Genomic DNA, 26,397 nt, shown 5'->3' on the forward strand with positions numbered 1-26,397 from the left:
GAAAGAGAGCTAACAACCAGATGACTGCAAGGAATATAAATCCTTCCATCCGCCACCATTCACTCAGAACCGATGAAGCTTCCTGGATGAGAAGCGAAAGGTCTTCAAGGAAAAGCATGGACGACTAAGAATCTCCATTGATTTTTAGCAGAAATGTTGACAGATCTGGTGACAGAAGATTAGTCCCATCTTGCCGGAACTGTCACAAGGTACTGTCAAGCTGGACCACGAAATGCTGTCCAGCAATAAACATGGCAGATTATTATTATTATTTTTTAATAAAACAAGAATTCTACTCTACTCCAGAGTTTGGGATGAATCATCTGGATTCAGCCTTGGATAATTCTTTTTCTCTGTCAAGGCCCCAATCTCCATTCCAGATTTTACGTGGCTAAATATAGTTTTGTGGCTTCCTGACCATGCCCCATAAAAATTCTCCACCAATTACCAGGGAACAAAGATGATAGAGTTATACATCTATTTTAGGGGATGTTTGCTTTGCAATCTTCTCTCTCTCTCTCTCTCTCCCTCTCCCTCCCTCCCTCCCTCCCTCTCTCTCTCTCTCTCTCCTTTCAAAGCTTTCCGCTTCAGTTTTTTTTTTAAATGTGAAAAATGCACCCAAATGTATGCCCCGTGCTTCAATATTGTCCTAATATTTTTGTACGTCATTTCTCCCAGATATTCTTCAAAGCTGGTGTTGGTAGGGTTTTTTTTACTACTGTAGGGATCTTTTGTGCATATTTCCTCTGCTGGGGGTTCGCAGGGGTTCGGGAGAACCTCTAGCTAAGATTCTGTACAGTTTGGAAAAAACCCAAATCCCACTCCTGGCTGGCCCCACCCACCCCACCCCGCCCCTCCCAGAAGTCCCCACGCAACCCATTTTGGATGCAGGTAAGTACAGGGTGCGCATGGAGGTTCAGGGAGCGTGAAAAATGGGCCTACCGGAAGGCTGGAAATGGGCCTGTTTCCAGCCTCCAGAGGGCCTCCGGAGCCTGGGGAGGCCGTTTTCGCCCTCCCAGAGGCTCAAAGAAAGCCTCCGGAGCCCGGGGAGGGCAAAAACGCCCCACCCACCACTGTGGTGCAGGAGGCCGACTAGGCCACGCCCACTATGGCCACGCCTGCCCAGCAACTGGGCAGAAAACCCCTCGCTTAAAAATTTTGAAGCCCACCCTGGATGGTTACCCTCACGATCGGGGAAAACGTGGCCAGAAGGAAATGTGCAATTGATTGATTGATTGATTGATTGATTCGATTTATATGTCGCCCTTCTCCGGACACTCAGGGCAGCTTACAATGCGTTAAGCAATAGCCTTCATACTTTTGTATATACCTGCTTAGTAGGGCTTTTGGGCCCCCCCAAGCGGTGTTTTTTGTATACAAAGTCAGCTTATTGCCCCCACAATCCGGGTCCTCATTTTACCTAGCTCGGAAGGATGGAAGGCTGAGTCAACCTTGAGCCTGGTGAGATTTGAATTTGCAGTAATTGCAGGCAGCTGGTGCTACTTAACAGCACTTTAGTCTGCTGTGCCACCAAGGCTCTTGTACGCTTGCACACACCCCCCCCCCCCGCTTCCATTGTAACTGCCTTTCAGCCCCATCTCCCCCTACCACCTACCCTTGCTCCCCAAAAAAGCATTTTGGCGTAGCCATCTGTACATGTTTAGGTATTAAATTATTTCCATCCTGGGTTAAATAGAAGAAAAAGAAGAAAAGGGGGGAGAAAAAAAGACATTAAAGTGAGTTCACTCACTCTGTGCTCGGGAGAACATTTTGAAAGCGCACAAATTTTAATTAATCACATCTTTCGCCTCTATTAAAATTCCAAAGCAGCAAATCTCTCTCTTGAAAATTATTACCTACGCTGCCCCCCCGCCTCCCCCCGGCTTTAACACAACCTGAATATCAAAGACCAGGAGTCCATATGGGCTCTCTCTGTGTTTTGTGTGTGTGTGTGTGTGTGTGTGTGTGTGTGTTTCCCTCTGTTGCAAAGTTTGCTGGCTGTGCAGTTCTGTTGAAGCAAACTTCTCTTTTATCGGGCAAGCTCATTTATTACCGATTACCACAATTTGATTTAATGAATAAGTGCCGTATAAATTTAAAGCCTCCCAAACGCAAAACGCCTGCCAGTCAGTTTCCATGATAAGTGTAACCTTCGCATTTTATCATAATGGAGGATTTCTTTCTTTCTTCTTTTTTTTTTTTTTCTCTTTCTCAACAGAATAACACAAATCTTACTCCAAACGGGGCAAAGCTGTTCCAGCTAGGCTTTTGATTCCTTAAAGCGTATTGTGCACTCTTTGCAAAGGCATTCTTCTGCCGAATTTAGGGCAAAAAAAAAAAAAAAACCGACAACACTCCGCACTCCCCCTTTTGAATATTAAGAAAGAAAAAACTTTTCTTCTTCTATTTTTTTTTTTTTTTTTGGCTCGTACGCTGATGCAAAATGTTTGTCTTTAAAAAGAGGGGAAAAAAAAACATGTTCTACTATTAAGATGACAACAACAACAATATATACACACACGCACACACACAAAACAACCAAACACAATTATAATATATTACCGCTTCCCACTCGTTTGGAACAAGATGTGCTGGATGGAAGTGAAGTTTTGAAATCGTGGCTTTTATCCAAGAGCAATTACGTTGTTAAGGGAAGACGTGTATTGTGTAAACAAGATTAAAAATCTCCTTGCAAAGCTCGGCTCAGCTCAGCTCAGCTCAGATAGTCCTCGACTTATGACCATGGCTGAGCCCAACATTTATATTGCTTGGCGAGATATTTGCGAGTTTGTTGTGGCCCATACGCGGCCTGTGCAGCTAGTAGCTGATTCAGACAGCGAGGAGGCTGGTGTGGTGCTGTGCCAGCACCTGTGCAGTTGGCACTTGAGTCGGACAGTGAGGAGGCTGGAGAAGATGTGGTGCCAGAGGCGGGGATTCAGCCAGGGCCTTCAGAACCTCCAGAAGCTTCCATGGGTGAAAAGGAGGAAGAGGAGGAGCCTCTCCTCGATGCACAGGCGCGCAGAGCTGCCAAAAGGCAGGAGTGGCTCCTCAGGAGGAGGTCTCCTCGAGAGTAAGGCTTGGGGCTAATTGGCCACTCCCTTAGCCTATTTGAGGAGGAACGCCGACTGAAGCAATTTGCAGGGAACAACTTCGTTCACTCTCCTTCGTGTCTTGTCTTGCTTATCTTATCAGCTTCCTGCAAATTGCTTCTGGGCATTCTGCCAACCACAGTAAGCTTTCAGTTATTATTCTTTGAATTCTTGGTGGCTGTTAATGCAGTTAATTAACAGCCATTGTTGTAAAAGACTGATTTATTTATTCAACCAAGGTTTGAATGGACTTTGTGTGTGCTGCGTTCATTGGGATCCGTAGCTGGGGCAGAACAGAGTTTTACCCCCATTTTAGGACCTTCCTTGATGTGGTTGTTAAGTGAATTGCTGCAGGTCTTAAGTCAGGAACATGGCTGTTAAGTGAATCCGGCTTCCCTATCGACATTGCTGGTCAGAAGGTCCCAAAAGGGGATCATGTGACAGCCCCCCCCCCCCCAGGACCCCATCAAAAATATGAACCGGTTGCCGAGCTTCTGAAGTTTGATCACGTGAGCACATGGGATGCTTGCAAACGGTCATTGTGTGAAAATCGCTCACTTTTTCTCCGGTCCCATTGTAACTTCGGACGGTCTCTAAATGAACTGTTGTAAGTCAAGGATTACCTGTATAACACCACAAGGGGGGTTTTGTTTTGTAGAAATGGAAGTTGTCGCTGTTGCCTTCATCAACAATTTCCCAGCCTAGCTTACTGCTCTGAGATTATTATTATTATTTTTTTTGCTGGTTTCCCGTTGCAAATATTTGCAACATTCCATGGGGAAAAAACCTTGCATGTTGGTTCTTTTGAGCCTTCCCTCTCCCGAGTCTAATAAACTGTGACCCAAATAGTGTTTGTCTTTTATCATGTCCAATGAGCCAAAGATGTAATTAGCTTTAAGACATTATCAACGCTGAATCACATTCTGGCTTGCTAATGATGACTGTTTAATCTCCCTGCTTAATGTCTTCCCTTCGCATTTGGGATCTGGCAGCCACTCTCCTCTTTGGAGGGGGGTGTTGATCAAATCTGTCTCGCACTACTCCAACCTTGGGTGTTTCGAAAATAAAACACCCCCCCACCCCCCAAGGACAGTCTGGTTCTCTGATTGATAACGCTCCACCTGCAGACTCGGAAATCAAAACTGGGTTGAGAGAGAGCTAAAGGTAACGTGTAGCCTGGGTTTTATGCAATCTTTTGTACAGACAGATACAGGAGTCGAGGTGAACGAATGGGAACTTGGTGAATTTGGAAGAATCGCTGCTTATCGTTCTCGGTTTTGGGTCTGATAGGTAGATAGGTGGATGGATCGATGGATCGATGGATAAGAAGGAAGGAAGGAAGGAAGGAAGGAAGGAAGGAAGGAAGGAAGGAAGGAAGGAAGGACTAAATAGTATTACAGAGAGAATAAACACACTAGATAGATGATAGATAGATAGATAGATAGATAGATAGATAGATAGATAGATAATATATGGATGGAAGGAAGGATGGATGGATGGATGGATGGATGGATGGATGGGAAGGGAAGGGAAGGGAAGGGAAGGGAAGGGAAGGAAAGGGAAGGAAGGAAGGACTAAATAGTATTAGAGAGAGAATAAACACACTAGATAGATAGATGATAGATAGATAGATAATATATGGATGGATGGATGGATGGGAAGGGAAGGGAAGGAAGGAAGGACTAAATAGTATTAGAGAGAGAATAAACACACTAGATAGATAGACGATAGATACATAGATAGATAGATAGATAGATAGATAGATAGATAGATAGATAGATAGATAGGTAGGTAGATAGATAATATATGGATGGATGAAGGGAAGGGAAGGGAAGGGAAGGGAAGGGAAGGGAGGAAGGAAGGAAGGAAGGAAGGAAGGAAGGAAGGAAGGAAGGAAGGAAGGAAGGAAGGAAGGAAGGACTCGATAGTATTAGAGAGAGAAAGAAAATAAACACACTGTGATGAAATGTAGTCTGGATTCCCGGGAGGAGTAAGAGAGAACTCAGTCCAGATATTTTGTGTGAAAAAAAGAGGGTGAAGAAAGCCCTCCTTAACAGTTCCCAGAGAGTCTTCAGTCTGGCAAGATTCTGTCTACCGGTGGGAAATAATAATAATAATGAAAAAAACCCTTGACTGGGGCCTGACAGTCAACCTAGTTCATCCTTGAGCTTTCTTTCAAGATTGCATGAGCTTAAAAAGTGATCTATGTACCAAAATCCATGGGGAAAAAGGATGCTATTTTCATTCCTGACATCTCAGGGAATTGAATCATCTTTTCAGCGATGCAATAATTGAGCCACGCAGTAAAGAAAAAAGCTACACGGAGATTTCAGACGGACAATCTGCTTTAAAAGCCGAAGACATTTTTCCACTCCTGACAGCTAGCACTCTCGCTCTTCTCCTTTCTCTCTCTCATTCTCTCTCTCATTCCCTTATTCTCTCTCTTATTCTCTCTCTCATTTTCTCTCTCTCATTCTTTCCTTCATTCTCTCTCTCTCATTCTCTCTCTCATTCTCTCTCTTATTCTCTCTCTCTCATTCTCTCTCTCTCTCCCATTCTCTCTCTCATTCTCTCTCTCTCATTCTCTCATTCTCTCTCTCTCATTTTCTCTCTCTCATTTTCTCTCTCTCTCTCATTTTCTCTCTCTCATTCTCTTTCTCTCTTTCTCTGTCTCTCCCATTCTCTGTCTCATTCTCTCTCTCTCTTATTCTCTCTCGCTCATTCTATCTCATTCTCCCTTTCTCATTCTCTCTCATTCTCTCTCTCTCATTCTTTCTCTTTCTTTCTCTCATTCTCCCTCTCATTCTCTCTCATTCTCTCTCTCTCCCTCTCTCTCCCTCTCTCATTCTCCCTCTCATTCTCCCTCTCATTCTCTCTCATTCTCTCTCTCCCGCTCTCATTCTCTCTCTCTCATTCACTCTCTCATTCACCCTCTCATTCTCTCTCTCTCATTCACTCTCTCATTCTCTCTCTCTCTTTCTCTCTCTCTCATTCTCTCTCTCTTTCTCATTCTCTCTCTCTCATTCACTCTCTCATTCACTCTCTCATTCTCTCTCTCTCATTCACTCTCTCATTCACTCTCTCATTCTCTCTCTCTCATTCACTCTCTCATTCTCTCTCTCTCATTCACTCTCTCATTCTCTCTCTCTCTTTCTCTTTTTCTCTCTCTCATTCTCTCTCTCTCTTTCTCTCTCATTTTCTCTCTCTCTCATTCTCCCTCTCATTCTCTCTCTCTTTCTCTCTCACATTCTCTCTCTCACATTCTCTCTCTCTCTTCCCCCCACCCCCCTTCTCTCTCTCCGCTTATTCATGACAAATCTCATTGTGGATTCCTCATCTTATATTCCAGAGACTGCATGTACTGGAGAAATGATACTGATTTTTCCAGACCACTAGACCACATCGGAGGCAATGATGAGCAAAATCATTCCGTAAGACTTGGCCCTGGCAGTTTATCGAGAAGCCGTTAATGAGCTTCTGCCAGGCAAGACAAATAATATGCACAAGCTCAAGGCAGGAGACAGCCCCACCAAGCCTCCCGTCCTTCCCGGAGGCACCAATTATCCCTTTTAATAGCTGACAGGGAGGCTGTGCATACAGGTAGTCCTTGCCTTACGACCGCAATTGGGACCAGAATTTCCTTTGATAAGCACGGCGGTTGTTAAGTGAGAGGCGCCCAATTTTACAACCATTTTGTTGTTAAGCGAATCATGGCCATTGTTGAGTGGATCAGCACGGTCATTAAACAAATCTGACTTCCCCCATTGATTTTACTTGGTGGAAGCCAGCTGGGAAGGTCATAAGTGGGGATCACATGACCCTGGAATGCCATAACTGTCATAAACTGTTGTTAAGCATCTGAATTTCGGTCATGTGACCATGGGGGTGCTGAAATGGACATAAGTGTGAAAAATGGCATAAAATGAACCGTTGTAAATCTAGGACTCCCTGTAAATGCACAAAATTTGGTTCCAACTTTAGATTCTCTTCAGCAACAGTGGCAAAGATACCAAACCTAAAACCAGAGTGTGCAAATAATAGAACTGCAGAGCAGTTTTGTCCCAAAGGAAGAGCCAACAGACTTTTAATATGTTTTGCAACCCAGATGCCTCGTTTTTTTCTGTTTGAAGACTTGGGGTTGTTGCGGTGAGAGGAATCTCTACCCCATGCATTTACTACCGTCTTTGAGGAGCAAATAGCAATAGCACCTCGACTTCTATACCGCTTCACAGTGCTTTCCGGCCCCCTGTAAGTGGTTCACAGAATCAGCCTCTTGCCCCCAACAATCTGGGTCCTCATTTTACCCACCTCGGAAGGATGGAAGGCTGAGTCAACCCTGAGCCAGTAAGAATCAAACTGCTGGCAATGGGCAGAGTTAATCTGTAATACTGCATTCTAACCATTGTTCACGGAGGGAGGGAGGGAGGGAGGAAGGAAGGAAGGAAGGAAGGAAGGAAGGAAGGAAGGAAGGAAGGAAGGAAGGAAGAGGAATAGCAATAGCACTTAGACTTCTGTCCTGCTTCACAGTGCTTTTACAGCCCTCTCTAAGCGGTTTTACAGTTGGCCTATTGCCCCCAACAATCTCGGTCCTTGTTTTACCAACCTTGGAAGGATGGAAGGCTGAGTCAACCCTGAGTCAGTGAAAACAAACTGCTGGTAGTTGGCAGAGTTAATCTGCAATACTGCATTCTAACCATTGTTCACCGAGGGAGGGAGGGAGGAGGGAGGGAGGGAGGGAGGGAGGGAGAAAGGAAGGAAGGAAGGGGAAAAGGAAGAGGAATAACACTTAGACTTCTATACCGCTTCACAGTGCTTTCCGGGCCCCTGTAAGTGGTTCACAGAATCAGCCTCTTGCCCCCAACAATCTGGGTCCTCATTTTACCCACCTCGGAAGGATGGAAGGCTGAGTCAACCCTGAGCCAGTAAGAATCAAACTGCTGGCAATGGGCAGAGTTAATCTGTAATACTGCATTCTAACCATTGTTCACGGAGGGAGGGAGGGAGGGAGGGAGGAAGGAAGGAAGGAAGGAAGGAAGGAAGGAAGGAAGGAAGGAAGGAAGGAAGGAAGGAAGGAAGGAAGGAAGAGGAATAGCAATAGCACTTAGACTTCTGTCCTGCTTCACAGTGCTTTTACAGCCCTCTCTAAGCGGTTTTACAGTTGGCCTATTGCCCCCAACAATCTGGGTCCTCATTTTACCCATCTCGGAAGGATGGAAGGCTGAGTCAACCCTGAGTCAGTGAAAACAAACTGCTGGTAGTTGGCAGAGTTAATCTGCAATACTGCTTTCTAACCATTGTTCACCGAGAGGGGGAGGGAGGGAGGGAGGGAGGGAGGGAGGGAGGAAGGGGAAAAGGAAGAGGAATAGCAATAGCAATAGCAATAGCACTTAGACTTATATACCACTTCACAATGCTTTCCAGTCCTCTATAAGTGGTTCACAGAATCAGCCTATTGCCCCTAACAATCTGGGTCCTCATTTTACTGACCTCAGAAGGATGGAAGGCTGAGTAAACCTTGAGCCAGTCAGAATCGAACTTCCAGCAGTGGGCAGAGTTAGCCTGTAATACTGCATTCTAACCATTGTTCACCGAGGAAGGAAGGAAGGAAGGAAGGAAGGAAGGAAGGAAGGAAGGAAGGAAGGAAGGAAGGAAGGAAGGAAAGGGAAAAGGAAGAGGAATAACACTTAGACTTCTGTCCTGCTTCACGGTGCTTTCCAGCCCTCTTGAAGCCGTTTACAGAATCAGCCTATTGCCCCCAACCATCTGGGTCCTCGTTTTACCAACCTCAGAAGGATGGAAGACCGAATCAACCTTGAGCCGATTAGAATCAAACTGCCAAACTGCAGACAGCCGGCAGTCAGCAGAAATAACCTGCAGTACTGCCTTCTAACCACTGTGCCACCATGGCAAAGTGTTTGGAGTGCTCGGAACACTGAGCAGGTGACCCAAGAGTTGCTGTGGGCAGGTTGAGCTCACATCCTTCACTCCAGCTCCTGCCAGGGATGTGAAAGAAACCCCCAATTGGGCATTTCCAAGGCAACGGTGATGTCCCCATCCTTTCAACCTGGAAGCCCCTTGGTGCTTCTGACCTGAGTGCAAAACCGAAAAAACTAGCATCCTTGAATAGAGGAACAGGTGTTGGTTCTGCAACCTTCATCCACCAGGCATGATCCACCACAGAAGCAAATAAAACAATCTCTGCTACTTGCGTACGAGAGTTATGCGTAAAGTCTTCGAAGCTTAGTCTCCTCCGGAAATCAGAGTTTGCTTAGTGGGCTCAGATGATCCGATCGGTAAGCAGTGATAAGGGCCAGATTGATGCCCTCCTTCAATATGCCATTCATCGAAATCAGCACGGGCTCAACACCCCGCGTATCAGGGAAAACTACTGGCAACAATTGCACCAATTTGTTCTTGCCAGCTGCAACAAGGCAAAGATTGCTCTCCAGCAAATAATCTTGCGGCCAACAAACTCCATCTCCAGGGCCCTTCAGCGCACATGGGCAAATTTGTGTACACAAATTCCGGTTTGGTGCTTGCCAACTGGAATCGCAAGCTGTGTTATTAAGCACTTTCTGTAAGGAGCTGTAGGTTACTTAAAGCCTCGTAGGGTCCCTGATTGGCCCAACTGATAATGTACATGGAGTATCCTTTAATAAATATTCATTATGTGCTCCACTCCTGTCCTCGGGTTTACTACACCAAGGAAGCATTCTTCAGCACTGATAAGAAATTATCTAGGACTCTCTCTCTTGCGAGAACGAAGGGGAAAAATATTAGTGCCCGGTGCTGCTTATTTTTAGTTCCATTTTCTTGTGTCACCTGTCCTAAAGGGCTAAAAATATCTCATGCTGTGCTAATCAAGAGTGAAGGTTATTGTTGCATTCCCAGCCATGGCAAATACCAAATGAGAGAAGCCAGGCAGACGGAAGATTGATAGGTTCCAAAGACTGACTAATTTTCTAGGGAGGAGGTGGAAGGAAGGGAGGGAGGGAGGGAGGGAGAGAAGGAGAGAAGGAAGGAGAGAAGAAGAATGAAAGGAGAAGGAGAAGGAAAAGGAAGGATGAAAGAAAGAGGCAAAATAAAATAATGGGAGGAGGAGAAAGAGAAGTGTAGCAAGCCCCCCTCCCCAGATTAATATTCTTTATTCTTAATATTAAAAAGAGGCAGGATAGAATATTTCCCCAAAGGAGAAATGGAGAAAAATATTAACAAAGGGAGAAAGCAGCCACAGTCTTCCTGCCATAGGAAAACAGCTTCAAATTAAGAAGCTTGAAGAGACTGGCCTTTAGGGATGCAGATTTTGTATCCATTCAGAAAGTCTAGGGCATCCTATTCATAAACAAAACGCCTTCAGCCACAAGCTCCCCCAGGCTGGAGCTAATGGGATTAAGAATGTACATTCCTCCACCCAAATTCTAAGAACAGGACAGGACCTTTAGGACATAATAGGTTTAACCCACCACTATTGAAATAGTAAAAGACACAAGGCTCACTAAATTGCACAACCCCCTGGAGCATCTCAGAATCCTATAAAGTTCCACCCACTCCACTCCACTCACTCAGCCATTTTGTCAGCCACCCCAGAAACATGCTGCTGCCACTGAAGTTTCTGGAAACCAAATAAACTTTCTTTCCTTGCAGTCAGCCTCCATTTTCTTTCCAGTGCCTTTCCCCTGGCTTGGAATTGGACTGGATATTCCTTTTCCAACAGAAGGTAGGAGAGAAGGAAAGAGAAGGAAAAGGAAGGAAGGAAAGAGAAGGAAAAGGAAGGAAGGAAGGAAGGAAGGAAGGAAGGAAGGAAGGAAGGAAGGAAAGAAAGAAGGAAGGAAGGAAGGAAAGAAGTATTTTCCTTGTGCTTAGCACTCAGCAAAAGAATTGCTTGTGAAATTCAAATACAGGGATGAAAACTCTTTACAAAATAATCCCAGGAGTATCACTTGGATGGGATCCTAATTTTTAACCCTCTGTGCCTAAAGTCTATTTTTCAAAAAGTGCCCAACAACTAACTTTATTGGACATTTAGATGTATTTTTAATGCTTGTGATCTTCACAAGACTGGACCTTATCTCCTCCTTTGGGATTAGATAAACAGCGCTGCAGAATTCATCCAACCTTGATTCAGAACACAATCCCTTTTTTAAAAAAACAACAACCCTGATTTTATGACTCTGCACTGGGCATTCAGTAGCAGTTCAGGTGTTCTTGGGAGTTTAAACTCCTGCTAACAATAAAAAAAAAGCAAAAAAAGGAAAGCAAACTTACTTGAATGCGTTAGCCTCTCCATGGACCTTATAATTTTCAGCACTTATTCTCGAAATTACTCTGGTCACGGCAATAAGGATGCAGATATTAACCTATCAAAATGAAAATAATAAAAAGACTGCATCAGGAAAGCAGATCACCAAGATTCTGTGCAATTCAGAGAACCCCCCAAATCCCACTCCTGGCTGGCCCTCCCCACCCCTCCCTTCCCAGGAGTCCCCACACGGTCCGATTTAGATGCAGGTAAGTTCAGGGCACGCGCAGAGGCTTGGGGAGGGCAAAAAATGGGCCTACTGGAAGTTTGGGAAGGGTTTACAGCCTCCAGGGGGCCTCTGGAGCCTGGAGAGGCCATTTTCACCCTCCTGGAGGCTCGAGTTAAGCCTCCGGAGCCTGGGGAGTGCAAAAATGGCACCACCACCCGCTGTGGTGCAGGAGGACGACTAGGCCACGCCCACCCAGCAACCGGGAAGAGAACCCCTTGCTAAAATTTTTGAAGCCCACCCCTGCATGTAACTCAGAATTATTTCAAGTTTATTTATTAATTCAACTTATATACCGCCCTTCTCCCCAGGGGGACTCAGGGCGGTGGACAGCCAAACTTAAAACACATATAGTACAAAAGTTAAGAAAAAACTAAAATAAATTAAATTGTCGGCATTTCCAATTTAAAATCCCAGATCTGCAAAATCGAAAAGTTCTCAATTTAAAACCCAGAATCAATAAAATCGAAAATTTAAAAATCCCATTAAAACCATTTCAGCTAGGCCAGCTTGTTGGAATAAAAAAAGTCTTCAGGGCTTTTCGGAAAGCGCAGAGGTCTGGGATCAGTCGTATTTCAGGAGGTAGCTCATTCCACAGGGCGGGTGCCCCCACAGAGAAGGCTCTCCCCTTGGGGGCTGCCAGCTGACATTGCCTGACCGACAGCACCCTGAGGAGGCCCTCTCTGTGAGAGCGTACTGGCCGGTGGGAGGTTATCGGTAGCAGCAGGCAGTCTCGCAGGTATCCCGTCCCTATGCCATGGAGCGCTTTAAAGGTGAAAACCAACACCTTGAAGCGCACCCGGAAGACCACTGTAAGCCAGTGCAGCTCACGCAGTAGAGGTGTTACGTGGGAGCGCCTCGTGCGATTGCCTCCTGTGCGATTCTCTCTTCTCCCCCTTTGAATATATATGTATTAAGGGATGCTTTGCTGGAGGCTGACTTTGAGCCTTTTGTATGCAAAACATGTCCCCGACTCGAGAGCCTTTTATAGTCCTTTCCCATAAAAATCACATTTTAGGCTCCATATAATTATTCTCCCAAAGCGCTAATATCTCAGATATTATGAAGTATAACAAAGTAATCTTCCTCCCCCAAATGCTCTTAAAAGGTGTTCTTCAGGGAAAAAAACATAGTTCGAACTCAATGATATCCCTTGCGATTGAAGGGAAGCTAGCTAAAGAGGGGTGGGCTGCTGGGGGTTCGCAGGAGTTCGGGAGAATCTCTAGCTAAGATTCTGTGCAGTTTGGAGAACCCCCAAATCCCACTCCTGGCTGGCCCCGCCCACCCCACCCTGCCCCTCCCAGGAGTCCCCGCGTGGCTCGTTTTGGATGCAGGTAAGGGCAGGGCATGTGCGGAGGCTCAAGGAGGGCAAAAAATGGGCCTACTGGAAGTTCAGGAAGGCCGGAAACGGGCCCATTTCTGGCCTCCAGAGGGCCTCCGGAGCCTGGGGAGGCCGTTTTCGTCCTCCCGAAGGCTCAAGGAAAGCCTCAGGAGCAGAGGTGTTATTCAGCAGATTCTGACCAGTTCTGGAGAACCGGTAGTGGAAATTTTGAGTAGGTTGGAGAACCGGTAAATAGCACCTCTGACTGGCCTTGCCCCCATCTATTCTATGCCTCCTGAGTCCCAGCTTATTGGGAGGAAATGGGGATTTTGCAGTAACCTTCCCCTGGAGTGGGGAGGGAATGGAGATTTTACAGTATCCTTCCCCTGCCACGCCCACCAAGCCACTCCCACCAAGCCATGCCATGCCCATCAAGCTACGCCCACAGAACTGGTAGTAAAAAAAATTGAATCGCATCACTGCTCCGGATCCCGGGGAGGGCAAAAATGCCCCCCTCCGGCCATGGTGCAAGAGGCTGCCTAGGCCACACCCACCAGGGCCAAACCCACCTAGAACCGGGCAGAGAACCCCTTGCTAAAATTTTTGAAGCCCACCCCTGTAGCTAAACCCTGGAGAAAGGATTTGCAGGACATCCACCTATCCTCTTCATCAACCAGATGCCTGTGGATACGCTGGCTGAGGATTATGGGGACTGGAATCCAACTTAGGGAACATCTCCTGAGAGGAAGCTATCCTCCTCAAATCAAAGTCAAATCAAATCTTCATTGTTGTGGTTGGTATAACTGGGAGGTATACAAAAATAAGCGAACAACACTGTGATAGAACAAGCTCAGCACAAGGACCAACAATATTCCTACACAATACTGATTGGGTGGGGTGGAATCCAGCGCTGAGTTGCATAATTCATTGGCATGCAGAAAGTGCCCCCAAGGGATCCACCCGAAATCTTCAAAGTGTTTATCTAACAGTTATGCAAAGAGTACTTTAGTCTGGCAAGATTCCTGTCTACAGGCGAACGACAATAAAGAAGCTACTTTGAGCGATTTCTGGTGTCCTTCGTGGTTCTCGCCACCTGACATTGGACTGCATTCTAACATTTAAACTCGGATGCTCAGCATTCATGTTTAAAATCCCAACTCTTAGTAGGCAACTGAGCTTCCTAGGGTGAGAAAATAATGACAGTTCCTCCCTCCCCCCACATTGAATAACGTTCTGCAAATAAACGTCTTTATTAAGCAGCCATCCAAGGAAAGTCATATAATAGATGGTTCTTTTCCTTTCACTGGGATTCTGGCATCTCTTCTCCATCTCCATAATTAGTTGGAAATATAAAGTCCTTGCTCACCTTCCCATTATTTAGCCAATACTTAACAATTGCCCACAGCTGCCAATTGGACTCGGTTTGAGATATACGTGGTCTATTATAATCAAATTATAATCAGTCAAATTATAATAAGAAGGGTGGGGGGGGGGTAGTAAAGTTCCAGAAGATTGTGGTTCTTATGCAGAGTTGCCCAGATTTCATTCTTGGCTAATTTCTGCTATAGGAATGCTATTCCCCTATAACAAATGTGTAGCATAAAAATGTAACAGCCACCTGTTTTGGCAAAGATAACTAGAAACTCATGTGTCGGCTTTGCTTGAGCTTCTGGTTTGAAGATGGACAGTTAAAGGGGCAATCTTGACATTCGTCCTTTATCCTGATTTCATTCGTTCTCTTTTCCTCTTCTTTGCTTTCACAGCTGGGACTTTTCTAGGTCTCAAGGACCCTCAGATATGAATTTTATTTGAATATGTTGGAGGCTGTCATGGTTTGTCACAGGGGTGAAATGCTCCTGGTTCAGACCGGATCACCCGATCCGGTAGCGATAAAAGGTGGGTGGTTCAGAGAACCGGTAGCATGCCCACCCTCCATGCCCAGCTGAGCCGTGCGATCATCAGAGGCTTTTTACTTTTTACTTTTAAAAGCATTTTTTCTTCGGCCGAAAAAATGCTTTTAAAAGTAAAAAAAAAAAAGCCTCTGATGATCACTCGGCTCAGCTGGGATCGTCAGAGCCTTTTAAAAGCATTTTTTTTCCTACAACCCCTTTGGCCGAAGAGGTTGTAGAAAAAATGCTTTTAAAAGCCTCTGACGATCCCAGCTGGATTGCCTGATCGTCAGAGGCTTTTTTTTTCTTTTAAAAGCAAAAAAAAAAAAAAGCTTTTAAAAGAAAACAAAAGCCTCTGACGATTAGAGGTTGTAGAAAAAATGCTTTTAAAAGTATATATATAAAAAAAAGTTGGCCATGCCCACCCAGTCACATTACCGAGCCACACCCACGGAACTGGTAGTAACAAATTTTACATTTCACCACTGGTTTGTCAGATCTTTGAAATAGACTTACCCTGAAGCTGACCTTACTGAAGCCATTTTGAGGCTTCAGAGCTGCCACCACTAAGGAAACTAAGGAAAAGAGAGTGGGGGGGGGGGAGTAGAGATAGCTGGGGGTTTGTAGGCAAAACAAAATACTTTCTCTTGGGAACCAAGGACGTTCCAGCAGGTGCTTGGAAGGAGGGGACTGAGGTCACCTAGCAACTGGACTGTATCCTGATTGGACCGTGTGACTGACTGTTTTGAGAAAGTGAAAAACTTCTGTTTTTAATTAGGTGAAAACTGCAGGAATATTTAGACTCGGTTTTCACCAGCTGGTGACAATATGGCATATCCAGTAAAGCTATTCTTTGAGGAATCTACCTGACATGGAGTTTTGCTTGCTGTGGGTATGTTACTTGGAAAGAGAATCCACAACAGTTCCTAGAACTCTGCTTCTGCTTCTGCTTCTGCTTTCCCTTCTCCTTTTCCTGTTCCTCCCTCCTTCCCTGTCATGGGTAAATGCCTTATTCTTAAATGAAAGAGATATATGCTCATAGAGTAACAAGGGTTAATTTATTCTTCCTTTCCTAAATGTATTCCTCTGTAACCACTCCTACTCCATAACCCCGCCTCTCTGATATAAAAGGAGATGTACACTCCTCCTCCTTGCTTCTATCTACAATCACTCAGTGAATATAGAATGCCTTCTGTAAATAAACAATACTTTGTTTGAATACTATAACTCTGAATTCTTTATTGAGTCCGATCCTCGAATTACGGCAACATTCCCTCCCTCCCTCTCTTCCTTCCTTCTTCCTTCCTTCTTTCCTTTCCTTTCCTTTCCTTTCCTTTCCTTTCCTTTCCTTTCCTTTCCTTTCCTTTCCTTTCCTTTCCTTTCCTTTCCTTTCCTTTCCTTTCCTTTCCTTTCCTCCCTCCCTCCCTCCCTCCTTCCTTCTTGTTTGCTAAACTTTACTTTTCTTCTTTAATAATGGATTCGTGAAAGCCTGGGAGATACGTTTTCTCTTCTCCGTCCATTTTGACAAGCCAGATTCAGGAATTGCAAAGATTCGACGTTGCTTATTGCAAAGGAATCACATTCAATTTCACCAAACCTTTTCGGAAAAGCGCAAAGTGGGCTACAGTTCATTGCCGCAGAGTCTGATCTCACACACTGCAACATCTAAAACTCGACCGAGAAACATACCAGTTTATGAGATTTCCTTCTTAATACCAGAATGTTGCTCCAGCAAATAACCAAGTACTTTAAGGCACATAGGCAAACAACGGGCATCTTAGCCTAGTTTGTGCAAATAAATGAGATCTGTATAGCTTTATTAATGTTCTAACCGGATGGAGCAAAAAAAATCCATTTGACTCCTGCTAACAAATGAATCTCTGAACAACTATCCGCTTGTTACATCGGGGAGTGCTCTGTTCTAGCTTTCTCTTTCCAGATATTTGTAATATCTGACCTTGGAAGATAGGGAAATGCAACACAACCAAGGGAAAAGTCAGATAAAAAACTGCTTAGCCCAAAGCAGGACTTCGGTGTGCCAAATATCTTAGAAGGGACCCTCCCTAATTTGAGAGCTGTAAAAAGAATAATAGAATAGCAGAATAACAGAATAACAGAATAACAGAGTTGGACGGGGCCTTGGAGGTGTACAAATTTATTGGGAGTACAAATTTATTGCATTTGCTGGAAGCAAGCCAGGTACTCCCCCACCCCAAAAAACATGTTGAGACTCTGGAAAGAGGGCAGAAAACAGCGACAAAGATGATTAGGGGGCTGGAGGCTGAAATATACAAAGAACGGTTGCAGGAATTGGGCAGGGCCAGTCTGAAGAAAAAAAGGATTAGGGGTGACACGATAGCAGTGTTCCAGTATCTGAGGGGCTGCCACAAAGAAGAGGGAGTGAAACTATTCTCCAAAGCACCTGAGGGCAGGACAAGAAGCAATGGGTGGAAACTCATCAAGGAGAGAAGCAACTTAGAACTAAGGAGAAACTTTCTAACAGTGAAGACAATTAACCAGCGGAACAACTTGCCTACAGAAGTTATGGGTCCTCCACAGAGGTGGGTTTCAGCAGGTTCTGACCAGTTCTGGAGAACCGGTAGTGGAAATTTGGAGTAGTTCGGAGAACCAGAAGCAGAAATTTTGAGTAGTTCAAAGAATCAGTAAATACCACCTATGACTGACTCCGTCCCCATCTATTCTCTGCCTCCCGAGTCCCAGCTGATTGAGAAGAAATGGGGATTTTGCAGTAACCTTCCCCTGGAGTGGGGTGGGAATGGAGATTTTACAGTATCCTTCCCCTGCCACACCCATCAAGCTATGCCACGCCCACAGCCCACCGAGCCACACCCACAGAACTGGTAGTAAAAAAATTGAAACCCCATCACTGGTCCTGGAGGTTTTTAAGAAAATATTGGACAGCCATTTCTCTGGAATGGATTAGGATCTCCTGCTTGTGCAGGAGGTTGGACTAGAGGACCTCCGAGGTCCCTTCCAACTTTGTCATTCTTTCTCCTAGTCCAACCCCCTGCTCAAGCAGGAAATCCCATACCATTTCAGACAAATGGCTGTCCAATCTCTTTTTAAAAACATCCAGTGTTGGAGCATTCACAACTTCTGGAGGCAAGTCGTTTCATTGATTGATTGTTCTCCCTGTCAAGAAATTTCTCCTTAGTTCTAGGTTGCTTCTCTCCTTGATTAGTTTCCATCGTTTGCTTCTTGTTCTGCCTTCAGGTGCTTTGGAGAATAGGTTGAACCCCCTCTTCTTTGTTCAAGATTGACTCCCTCGTCTTGAAATGTTGAGCAGACAGGATTGTGAGAGGGAGACAACACAGTGCAACAGATGCTATGGAATGGCCCTAGCATAAGTGCCATGATGGGTCCAACCAGCAGAAGGATCTAAGCTAAGCTAAAAATGAAGAAAATTCACATTGCGAATTAGATACTCTATTTATTTATTTATTGGTTTGATTTATATGCCGCCCTTCTCCGGAGACTCAGGGCGGCTGAGTCTATTACATTGTTTTCTCTAGAGATGCTAAAGATGGATCTTGGAACTCTTCTGAATGCAAAATTGAGACTCAGAATTGATCCTTCTGTTTAGGCCAAAGAGGTTGGGCAGTTTAACATGCTTGGGCACTATTTGTATTAATCATGGTTTATGGAATGGGAGTGGTGCGGTGACTTAGAGGTGGAGCTCTCACCTCACAATCAGGAGGCGGTGAGTTCGATCCTAGGTAGAGGCAGATATTTCTCTCTCTGGGCACAATGAGAATATATCTGCTGAACAAAACTCCACATTGGCGACAGGAAAGGCATCCGGCCAGTAAACACTCAGCTCCATTCAGTTGCCCAAGACTCCACCCCACAACGGATTATGGGTTCATTAAAAGGAGATGATGATAGTTTATGGAATGGGCCAAAATAGGAGGGTTCACATCACATTAAGTCATAAACCATGCTTTTCCAAGCCACAATTGCCGGTTACAAGTAAGCAACATTACGTCTTAGCATAATGAACTCAGTAATGGATGAAATCTGAATTTCCTTGACATGTCCACCTCTCCTTGAACAGCTCCAGGACACGAGACCAGAGACTCTTTCTGCTTCCTTTATCTGGGCCAGGAGAGAGAAGAATAGATTTCCAATCGTCCAAAGTCAGTTGAAGAGGCTCCCGGAGTTGCATGCTCTCGGTTTCGATGGGTTTTCTATGATTTTTTTTCCGCCCAAGCACTTTAATGCCCTCCGTTGGAGTGAAGTGTTGAATAAGCTCCTGTCTGGCATCATTAATAGGCACTTGTGAGTTGTTGTGACTGTGGGATCGTTTATAAGCTCAGACAGAAAATGGTTTTGCAGATGGTGCTCATTGCATCTCTGGATGTTGTTATCAGCCGAGTTTGGAAGGACCTCTCCCACGTATGAGATGGTCTCCGAGCAGCTTATATTTTGGGAATAACTGCACTGCCATGTCAAGGATAAAATGCAAACACCTGTGAAGGCTGTGACTAAGAAATAAAGGAAGGCCAGGGCTGAAGAGTATGTTCTTTTAGCGATTAGCTATGATCCTTCTTACTGGGGTTCTAATTCATTCTTTTGAAATTGCCTCGTACTTCCAGGCCAGATTTCTTCAAAGGGAAACACGAAGGGCAGCTCTTGAAAATGAACTCTATTAAAAGATGAAAGGTAAAGCTAAGTCTTTAAAAAAAAAATCCACGCCCCCTACGTGGTTTCCAGGACTATCTAGTCCCTAATATTGTATAAGTTGGATGAGGAGTGCGGATAGCGTTGCATCCGTGGGGTCCTTGGAGCTCTCTGAACTGGTTTTCTTGCAGATATTTCATTACCCAACTAGGGAACATCATCACTGGTAGAACGGAAAGGAGGAGGAGGAGGAGGAGGAGGAGGAGGAGGAGGAGGAGGAGGAGGAGGAGGAGGAGGAGGAGGAGGAGGAGGTTGTTCTTAGTGCTCTCTGAGGTTGTTGTTTTTGTGCAGATATTTCATGATCCAACTAGGTAACTTCATCAGTGCTAGAAGAGAGTGGGGCTGCTCTGTCTATAGACAAGTGGCTTGCCCCATCAGTGTTAGTGGGCGTGGTCTTAGGGGTTCCTTGATTAGGTTGTTTGTTGAGTTGGTAGTTCCTTAATTGGAGGAATTGTGTTGGGGAATAAATAGGGAGCAAATCCCACTCCCTTCTAGCACTGATGATGCTACCTAGCTTGGTGATAAAATGTCTGCAGGAAAACAACCAAGATTAAAGAGCACCAAGGACCTCACAGGAAGGAAGGAAGGAAGGAAGGAAGGAAGGAAGGAAGGAAGGAAGGAGGAAGAAAGAAGGAAGGAAGGAAGGAGGAGGAAAGAAGGAAGGAAGGAAGGAAGGAAGGAAGGAAGGAAGGAAGGAAGGAAGGAAGGAAGGAAGGAAGGAAGGAAGGACCAAATTGGCAAGAGTTGACAATAAAGAAAATTTAACCTGCAGGGAAGACTTGAGTTCTTCTCATGTTGTTGTGTGTGGCTTATTATTCCTTTCACACCTCTACCAGCAGGAATTTTTTTATTAGTTGTCTACTTTGTCCAGTTTCGTACGACCAGTTCATTACCCCGGCCACACACCTGAGCCAGCCATAACAATGTCAAAGCATGTCAGGACCCCAGTGCACCAAGGAAATAATTTCACACAGCTGTGTCCCACAAGGCACGTGACAGCATATCCCTCTCCCGCCTCTGCAGATACCCTACACACTCAACGCACCCACAGCGTGTCCGAGAGGTCTTACAAAACCAAGCCATGCCTCTTCTTTTTTGTATTCGTTTTCTTAAAAAAAATAAACAATACTAATAGATATAGAATAACAGAGTTGGAAGGGACCTTGGAGGTCTTCTAGACCAACCCCCTGCCCAGGCAGGAAACCCTACACCACTTCAGACAAAGGGTTATCCAACCTCTTCTTAAAAACTTCCATTGTTGAAGCATTCACAACTTCTGCAGGCAAGTTGTTCCACTAATTAATTGTTCTAACTGTCAGGAAATTTCTCCTTAGTTCTAAGTTGCTTCTCTCCTTGATTAGTTTCCATCCATTTCTTGTTCTACCCTCAGGTGCTTTGAAGAATAGTTTGACTCCCTCTTCTTTGTGGCAATCCCTGAGATATTGGAACACTGCTATCATGTCTCCCCTGGTCCTTCTCTTCACTAGAGTAGACATACTCTAGTTCCTGCAACCGTTCTTCATATGTTTTAGCCTCCAGTCCCCTAATCATCTTTGTTGCTCTTCTCTGCACTCTTTCTAGAGTCTCCACATCTTTTTAACATCTTTTTTACATCTTTTTTAAATCTCAGCCTTCCTGGCAAATAGATGGGGAAGAAATGGAGGGAGTGACAGATTTTATTTTCCTGGGCTCCAAGATCACCGCAGATGGGGACTGCAGCCAAGAGATTAAAAGACGCTTGCTCCTGGGAAGGAAAGCTGTGGCAAATCTAGACAGCATTCTAAAAAGCAGAGACATCACTCTGCCAACAAAAGTGCATACAGTCAAGGCTATGGTTTTCTCAGTTGCAATGTATGGCTGTGAAAGTTGGACCATAAGAAAGGCTGAGTGCCAAAGAATGGAGGCCTTTGAACTCTGGTGCTGGAGAAGACTCCTGCGAGTCCCTTGGACTGCAAGGCCATCCAACCGGTCAGTCCTAGAGGAGATCAACCCTGCCTGCTCTTTAGAAGGCCAGATCCTGAAGAGGGAACTCAAATCCTTTGGCCACCTAATGAGAAGGAAGGACTCCCTGGAGAAGAGCCTAATGCTGGGAACGATGGAGGGCAAAAGAAGAAGGGGACGGCAGAGAACGAGGTGGCTGGATGGAGTCACTGAAGCAGTCAGCGTGAGCTAAAATAGACTCCGGGAGGATGGTAGAGGACAGGAAGGCCTGGAGGAATGTTGTCCATGGGTTGGACACGACTTTGCAACTAACAACAAAATCTCAGCCTGATTAAAATTAGGACAAAGTGAAATGAATCAAACCCACGTTGGTGGTGAACCTCTTGTAGATGATGAACAATGACAGTGTGAAAGCTCGGTCAACCTTTCCATTTGTCAGGACAACCCATGGCTGGGTTTTCTTATCATCAGAGGAGCATTTCGATCGATTAAAAACATCTAAGAAGACAGGGCTAAGGATAGCCTAAAGACAGGAATGCCTGCTTCCTTAATCTATCAGGGGGGAAAAAAATCTCCAGCCTTCTCTTGCAACTTCTAAAGAGCCATCTCTGAGTGATTAAGCCACAAAATTTGATTCCATTTATCATTAAAACGTCCATCATACATTATGTATCAGGAAGTTTCTTTTTTTCTTTTCTTTTTGTGTGTTTAATCTCCATCCTGGTTTCCTTTCTATAAGTTGCATATCGACTGATCGGATTTCATTCTGCTTTATAACTTGATCTTGTTGGTTTTGTTTTTGTATCTCATATTTCTTTTTTGCCAATTGTATATCAGCTAATTGATTTCCATACTTGTCTTTGACTTGATGAATCATCACGTTAGAGTCAGATGCCACTTCTTTCATATTTGTAGATAATCCAGCTGGGGTATCTAAAGAATCCAAAGGCAATTTGTCTACCGCAACCTCTGTAATTCGATGTTTTCCCTTTATTTCCAACTCCTTCTGCTTATCCTGTATGGTGCCTAAAGATGTTAAGTTCATTTTCAAAATTTTTTGATAAAATTCTTTTAAAAAATTTAAGCAGGAAATTAAGGAATTAGTGCAATCAAAGTTTGATATTTTGGATCGAAAGATCATAAAAGTGGCTAATGGTTTTGCAGAATTTATGATCAAGTTGGATGCAAATACTAACTTATTAGAGTCTAAAGTGGAAAAAATTGAGGACAATCTGGATACTAGAATAAAAAAAATTGAAAATGATTTGATAAACACTCAAGAAAATAGCTCAGAAGAAAATCCTAAAATGGAGGCTGATCAAAAGGCTTGTAATGCAGAAAACATACAACAACGGATTGAAAGAGAAGTTTTAAGGATGCAATATAATTTTACTGAATATGCAATTAGACTCAGAGGACTGCAGGAAAATGACAGAGATGATTTAAGGAAAATATCTTCTGAAATTCTGGCTGGGATTTTAAAGGTTCAACCTGAGGAAGTATTTTGTAGGATTGACAGAGTTTATAGAATAAATTCCTGGATTGCAAAGCAAAGGCAATTGCCTAGAGATGTGGTGATTTATTTTACAGACAAAGATATAAGAAATAATATTGTGCAAAATTCTTTCAATTCTACTTTGCAATTGTCTGGAAGAAAGATATGGATTTATAAAGAGCTTCCGCCTAAGATGTTATTGGAAAGGAAGAAATTTGGTTTTCTGGTGACTGAGCTAAAAAAAAGAAATATTCTATTCAGGTGGGACACTCCAGTTGGTATAATATTGAGATATCAAGGAGAAAGATATCAACTAAATACTGTTGAAAAAGCGGAATTTTATCAAAGAGTTAATTCTCCTTTTTTGATGGAGTGTTATAAACCTGGGAGGGGCAAGCTATTGACTTGCACAGCTGAGTAGCAGTGGATCTACTGCTTCTCATTGTGAAAGGTGGGGGGAGGGGGGCAGGCTGTTCGAAACTGCAATTGTAGATGAGAAAAATAGAAGTGTCATTCAGTTGGCTAAGTAGAGCCAGACGAAGGAGAGAATGCTTAGCTGTTTCAACCCCGTGAAACACAGGGTTATTAAACAATCTTTTGATTCCAGTAACTATGGATTCTTGGTGTCTTCCAGGGCAGAGGTTTGTCAGAAAGGCATTAAGAATTGTTAACCTAATTTTCCGAAGCTTCTTCTCTGGTAACACTATATTATTAACTAGGGCATGCAAAACCTTTGCCACAGAGGTGAAATCCAGCAGGTTCTGGAGAACCGGTAGCAGAAATTTTGAGTAGTTCGGAGAACCGGCAAATACCACCTCTGGCTGGCCCCTGGAGTGGAGTGGGAATGGAGATTTTGCAGTATCCTTCCCCTGGAGTGGGGTGGGAATGGAGATTTTGCAGAATCCTTCCCCTGGAATGAGGAGGGAATGAAGATTTGGCAATATCCTTCACCTGGAGTGGGGAGGGAATGGAAATTTGGCAATATCCTTCCCCTGGAGTGAGGTGGGAAGGGAGATTTTGTGGTATCCTTCCCCTGCCATGCCCACCAAGCCACACCACACCCACCAAGCCACACCTACAGAACCGGTAGTAAAAAAAATTGGATTTCACCACTGCTTTGCCAGACCAATTCTCGAATACAGCTCGTCTGCCTGGAATCCATCCACACTGTATATCGGACATTAACACAATTGAGCAGGTCCAGAGGTATTTCACAAGAAGAGTCCTCCACTCCTCTACTCACAATAGAATCCCTTATGCCACCAGGCTTAAAATTTTGGGCTTGGACAACCTGGAACTGCTCCGCCTGCGATCTAATCTAAGCATACTCCACAAAATTGTCTGCTACAATGTCTTACCTGTCAATGACTTCTTCAGCTTCAACTTCAATAATACATGGACAAACAATTGATACAAACTCAAGGTAAACCGCTTCAAACTCGATTGCTGAAAATACGACTTCAGCAACAGAGTGGTCAACGCCTGGAATGCTCTACCCAACTCCGTTGTTACAGCCTCAAACCCTCACAGCTTCAATCTTCAACTGTCTATCGTGGACCTCACCCCATTCCTAAGAGTTCCATAAAGGGTGTGTGCATAAGCGCACCAGTAGGCCAATTTCCCTGAACTACTGTCCCCATTTATCTGTATTCATTCCTTTGTTCATGTCCATGTTCATACTTATACCTGATATCTAGTACATGTTTGACAAACTAATAAATAAATAAATAAACAAACTTTAAGACTTGTGGACTTCAACTTCGACTTCAAGCTTGGCTGGCTGAGAAATTCTGGGAGTTGAAGTCCACAAGTCTTAAAGTTGCCAAGGTTGGAGACCCCTGCTTTAAGGGACACTGGAGGAGAAAAGCTGAGTGTTTCTCAACCATGGCTGCTTGGAGATGGGTGGACTTCATCTTCATGCTAGCTTGGGAATTCTGGGAGCTGAAGTCCACCCATCTTCAAGTGGTCAAAGTTGAGAAACACTGATCTATAGGTGTAAAAAGACAGGAGACATCTGGTAGCTACTTTTTCCCCCAACTAACAAGTTTTATTAAAGGTACCAGTTTTTGTGAGCTGCAGCTTCCTTCACAGATATTATCTGAGGTATCCGGTGAAGGGAGATGCATCTGGTGAAACTGGTGGTTTTCAGAAAACCCATTGGTTGGAAAAGGCGCAACCAGAGCTGAGCTCCATACGGTCAAACGTGACTTGCCATGGTCATCCCACCAGCTCCTCTCGAGCTTCTAACAGAGAAGAGAAGGAAGGCAAACCTACCACAATGATGAACAGAGCTGGGGCCACAAAAGCCCAGATGGCACCACTCTCCAATGACAGCCAACAGCTGCAAAGAAAGAAAGAGGGGAAAGACATTATGACATTGTAGCATGGGGACGAATGGTGTAATCACCCATCGTCCCCAAATCACCCATCACCAAATCACCATTGATTGAAAAATATGTAGTTAAAAAATGAAAAATGAAGCCTTGCCCACTATTGAGGAATGGACTTTGAAGATGGCCAGTTTTGCGGAGATGGCGAAGATTTCAGCATATTTAAAGGACTATTCACAAGAGACTTATGAATGGGAATGGAAAAAGTGGATAGAATATATTCAGAACAAATACCAAACTAGGAAGTACCAAATAGCTTTCATTTGAAAATAATGTATTAGAAATATTTTAATGTAATGAAAATTATAAGGGGGGAGGGAGGGGTTCAAGTTTTATATTAAGGGGGGTTTCTTTATGTGACATGACTATATTGTGTGGAAGTCTGGGGGGGCGGGGAGGGTTAGGGAGGGCTAGGGAGGTTGGGAAGTGTGGGGGGGGTTGTGGGGGGGGAAAGGGGTGAAAATGTAATTGTAAAACTATTGCAATAAAAAAAAAAGAAAAATATGTAGTTAGGGAGAAAGAGGAAAAGCTGGGGTGAGATGGATAGCAGAAAAAGTTGGTTCCCCTGCTTGCTTTCTTCATTCCAGGTCTCTGCTCAAGGAACATAGGAGAGGGACAATCCATGATTTTAACTTTAATCCAGTTGTCTCAGAAAGGCGGTTACCTGGGAACTAACATTGCAAATGGAATGCAACCTTTGCTAGTCTTAACATGATCTGGATGTGGGAGAAAGACAAAGCTATAGACCTTTATCTTCTGGACTTCAAGTTCCACCATTCTCAGATACATCTGAAGGACTCTGCATTAAGTTAATTGGGCCAAGATATGGATTAATGGAGACTGCTTAATGCTAAAACCGTTGGAGCAAAAATGGATATGTGCAGGGGTGGGATTCAGTCGTTTCGGACCGGTTCCGGATGTTAATTTTATCTAGTTCGCCGAACTGGTTGTTCCAAGGACTGGCTGACCCCACCCACCCCACCCCTCCCCTCCCAGGAGTCTCCACGCAGCCTGCTTTGGATGCAAGGTAAGTGCAAGGCCCACGC

The 26,397-nt window shown here is 44.4% G+C and overlaps 1 protein-coding gene across 2 annotated transcripts in view; it reads right to left on the reverse strand.

Annotated features, from left to right (window-relative positions):
- The window catches only part of ADGRD1 (adhesion G protein-coupled receptor D1), a 208,681-nt gene that overhangs the window by 16,875 nt on the left and 165,409 nt on the right, over positions 1-26,397 (reverse strand). For both annotated transcript variants that reach the window (XM_087880177.1, XM_087880176.1), the window contains 2 exons: positions 25,236-25,302; positions 11,355-11,446 (listed from right to left, as the gene is read on the reverse strand). In XM_087880177.1, coding sequence (XP_087736303.1) covers positions 11,355-11,446; positions 25,236-25,302 — 159 coding nt within the window. The remainder of the gene's footprint in view (positions 1-11,354; positions 11,447-25,235; positions 25,303-26,397) is intronic.

The sequence above is a fragment of the Pantherophis guttatus genome, chromosome 17, assembly GCF_059756535.1.
Source record: "Pantherophis guttatus breed Tessera chromosome 17, ASM5975653v1, whole genome shotgun sequence".
NCBI lineage: Eukaryota > Metazoa > Chordata > Lepidosauria > Squamata > Colubridae > Pantherophis > Pantherophis guttatus.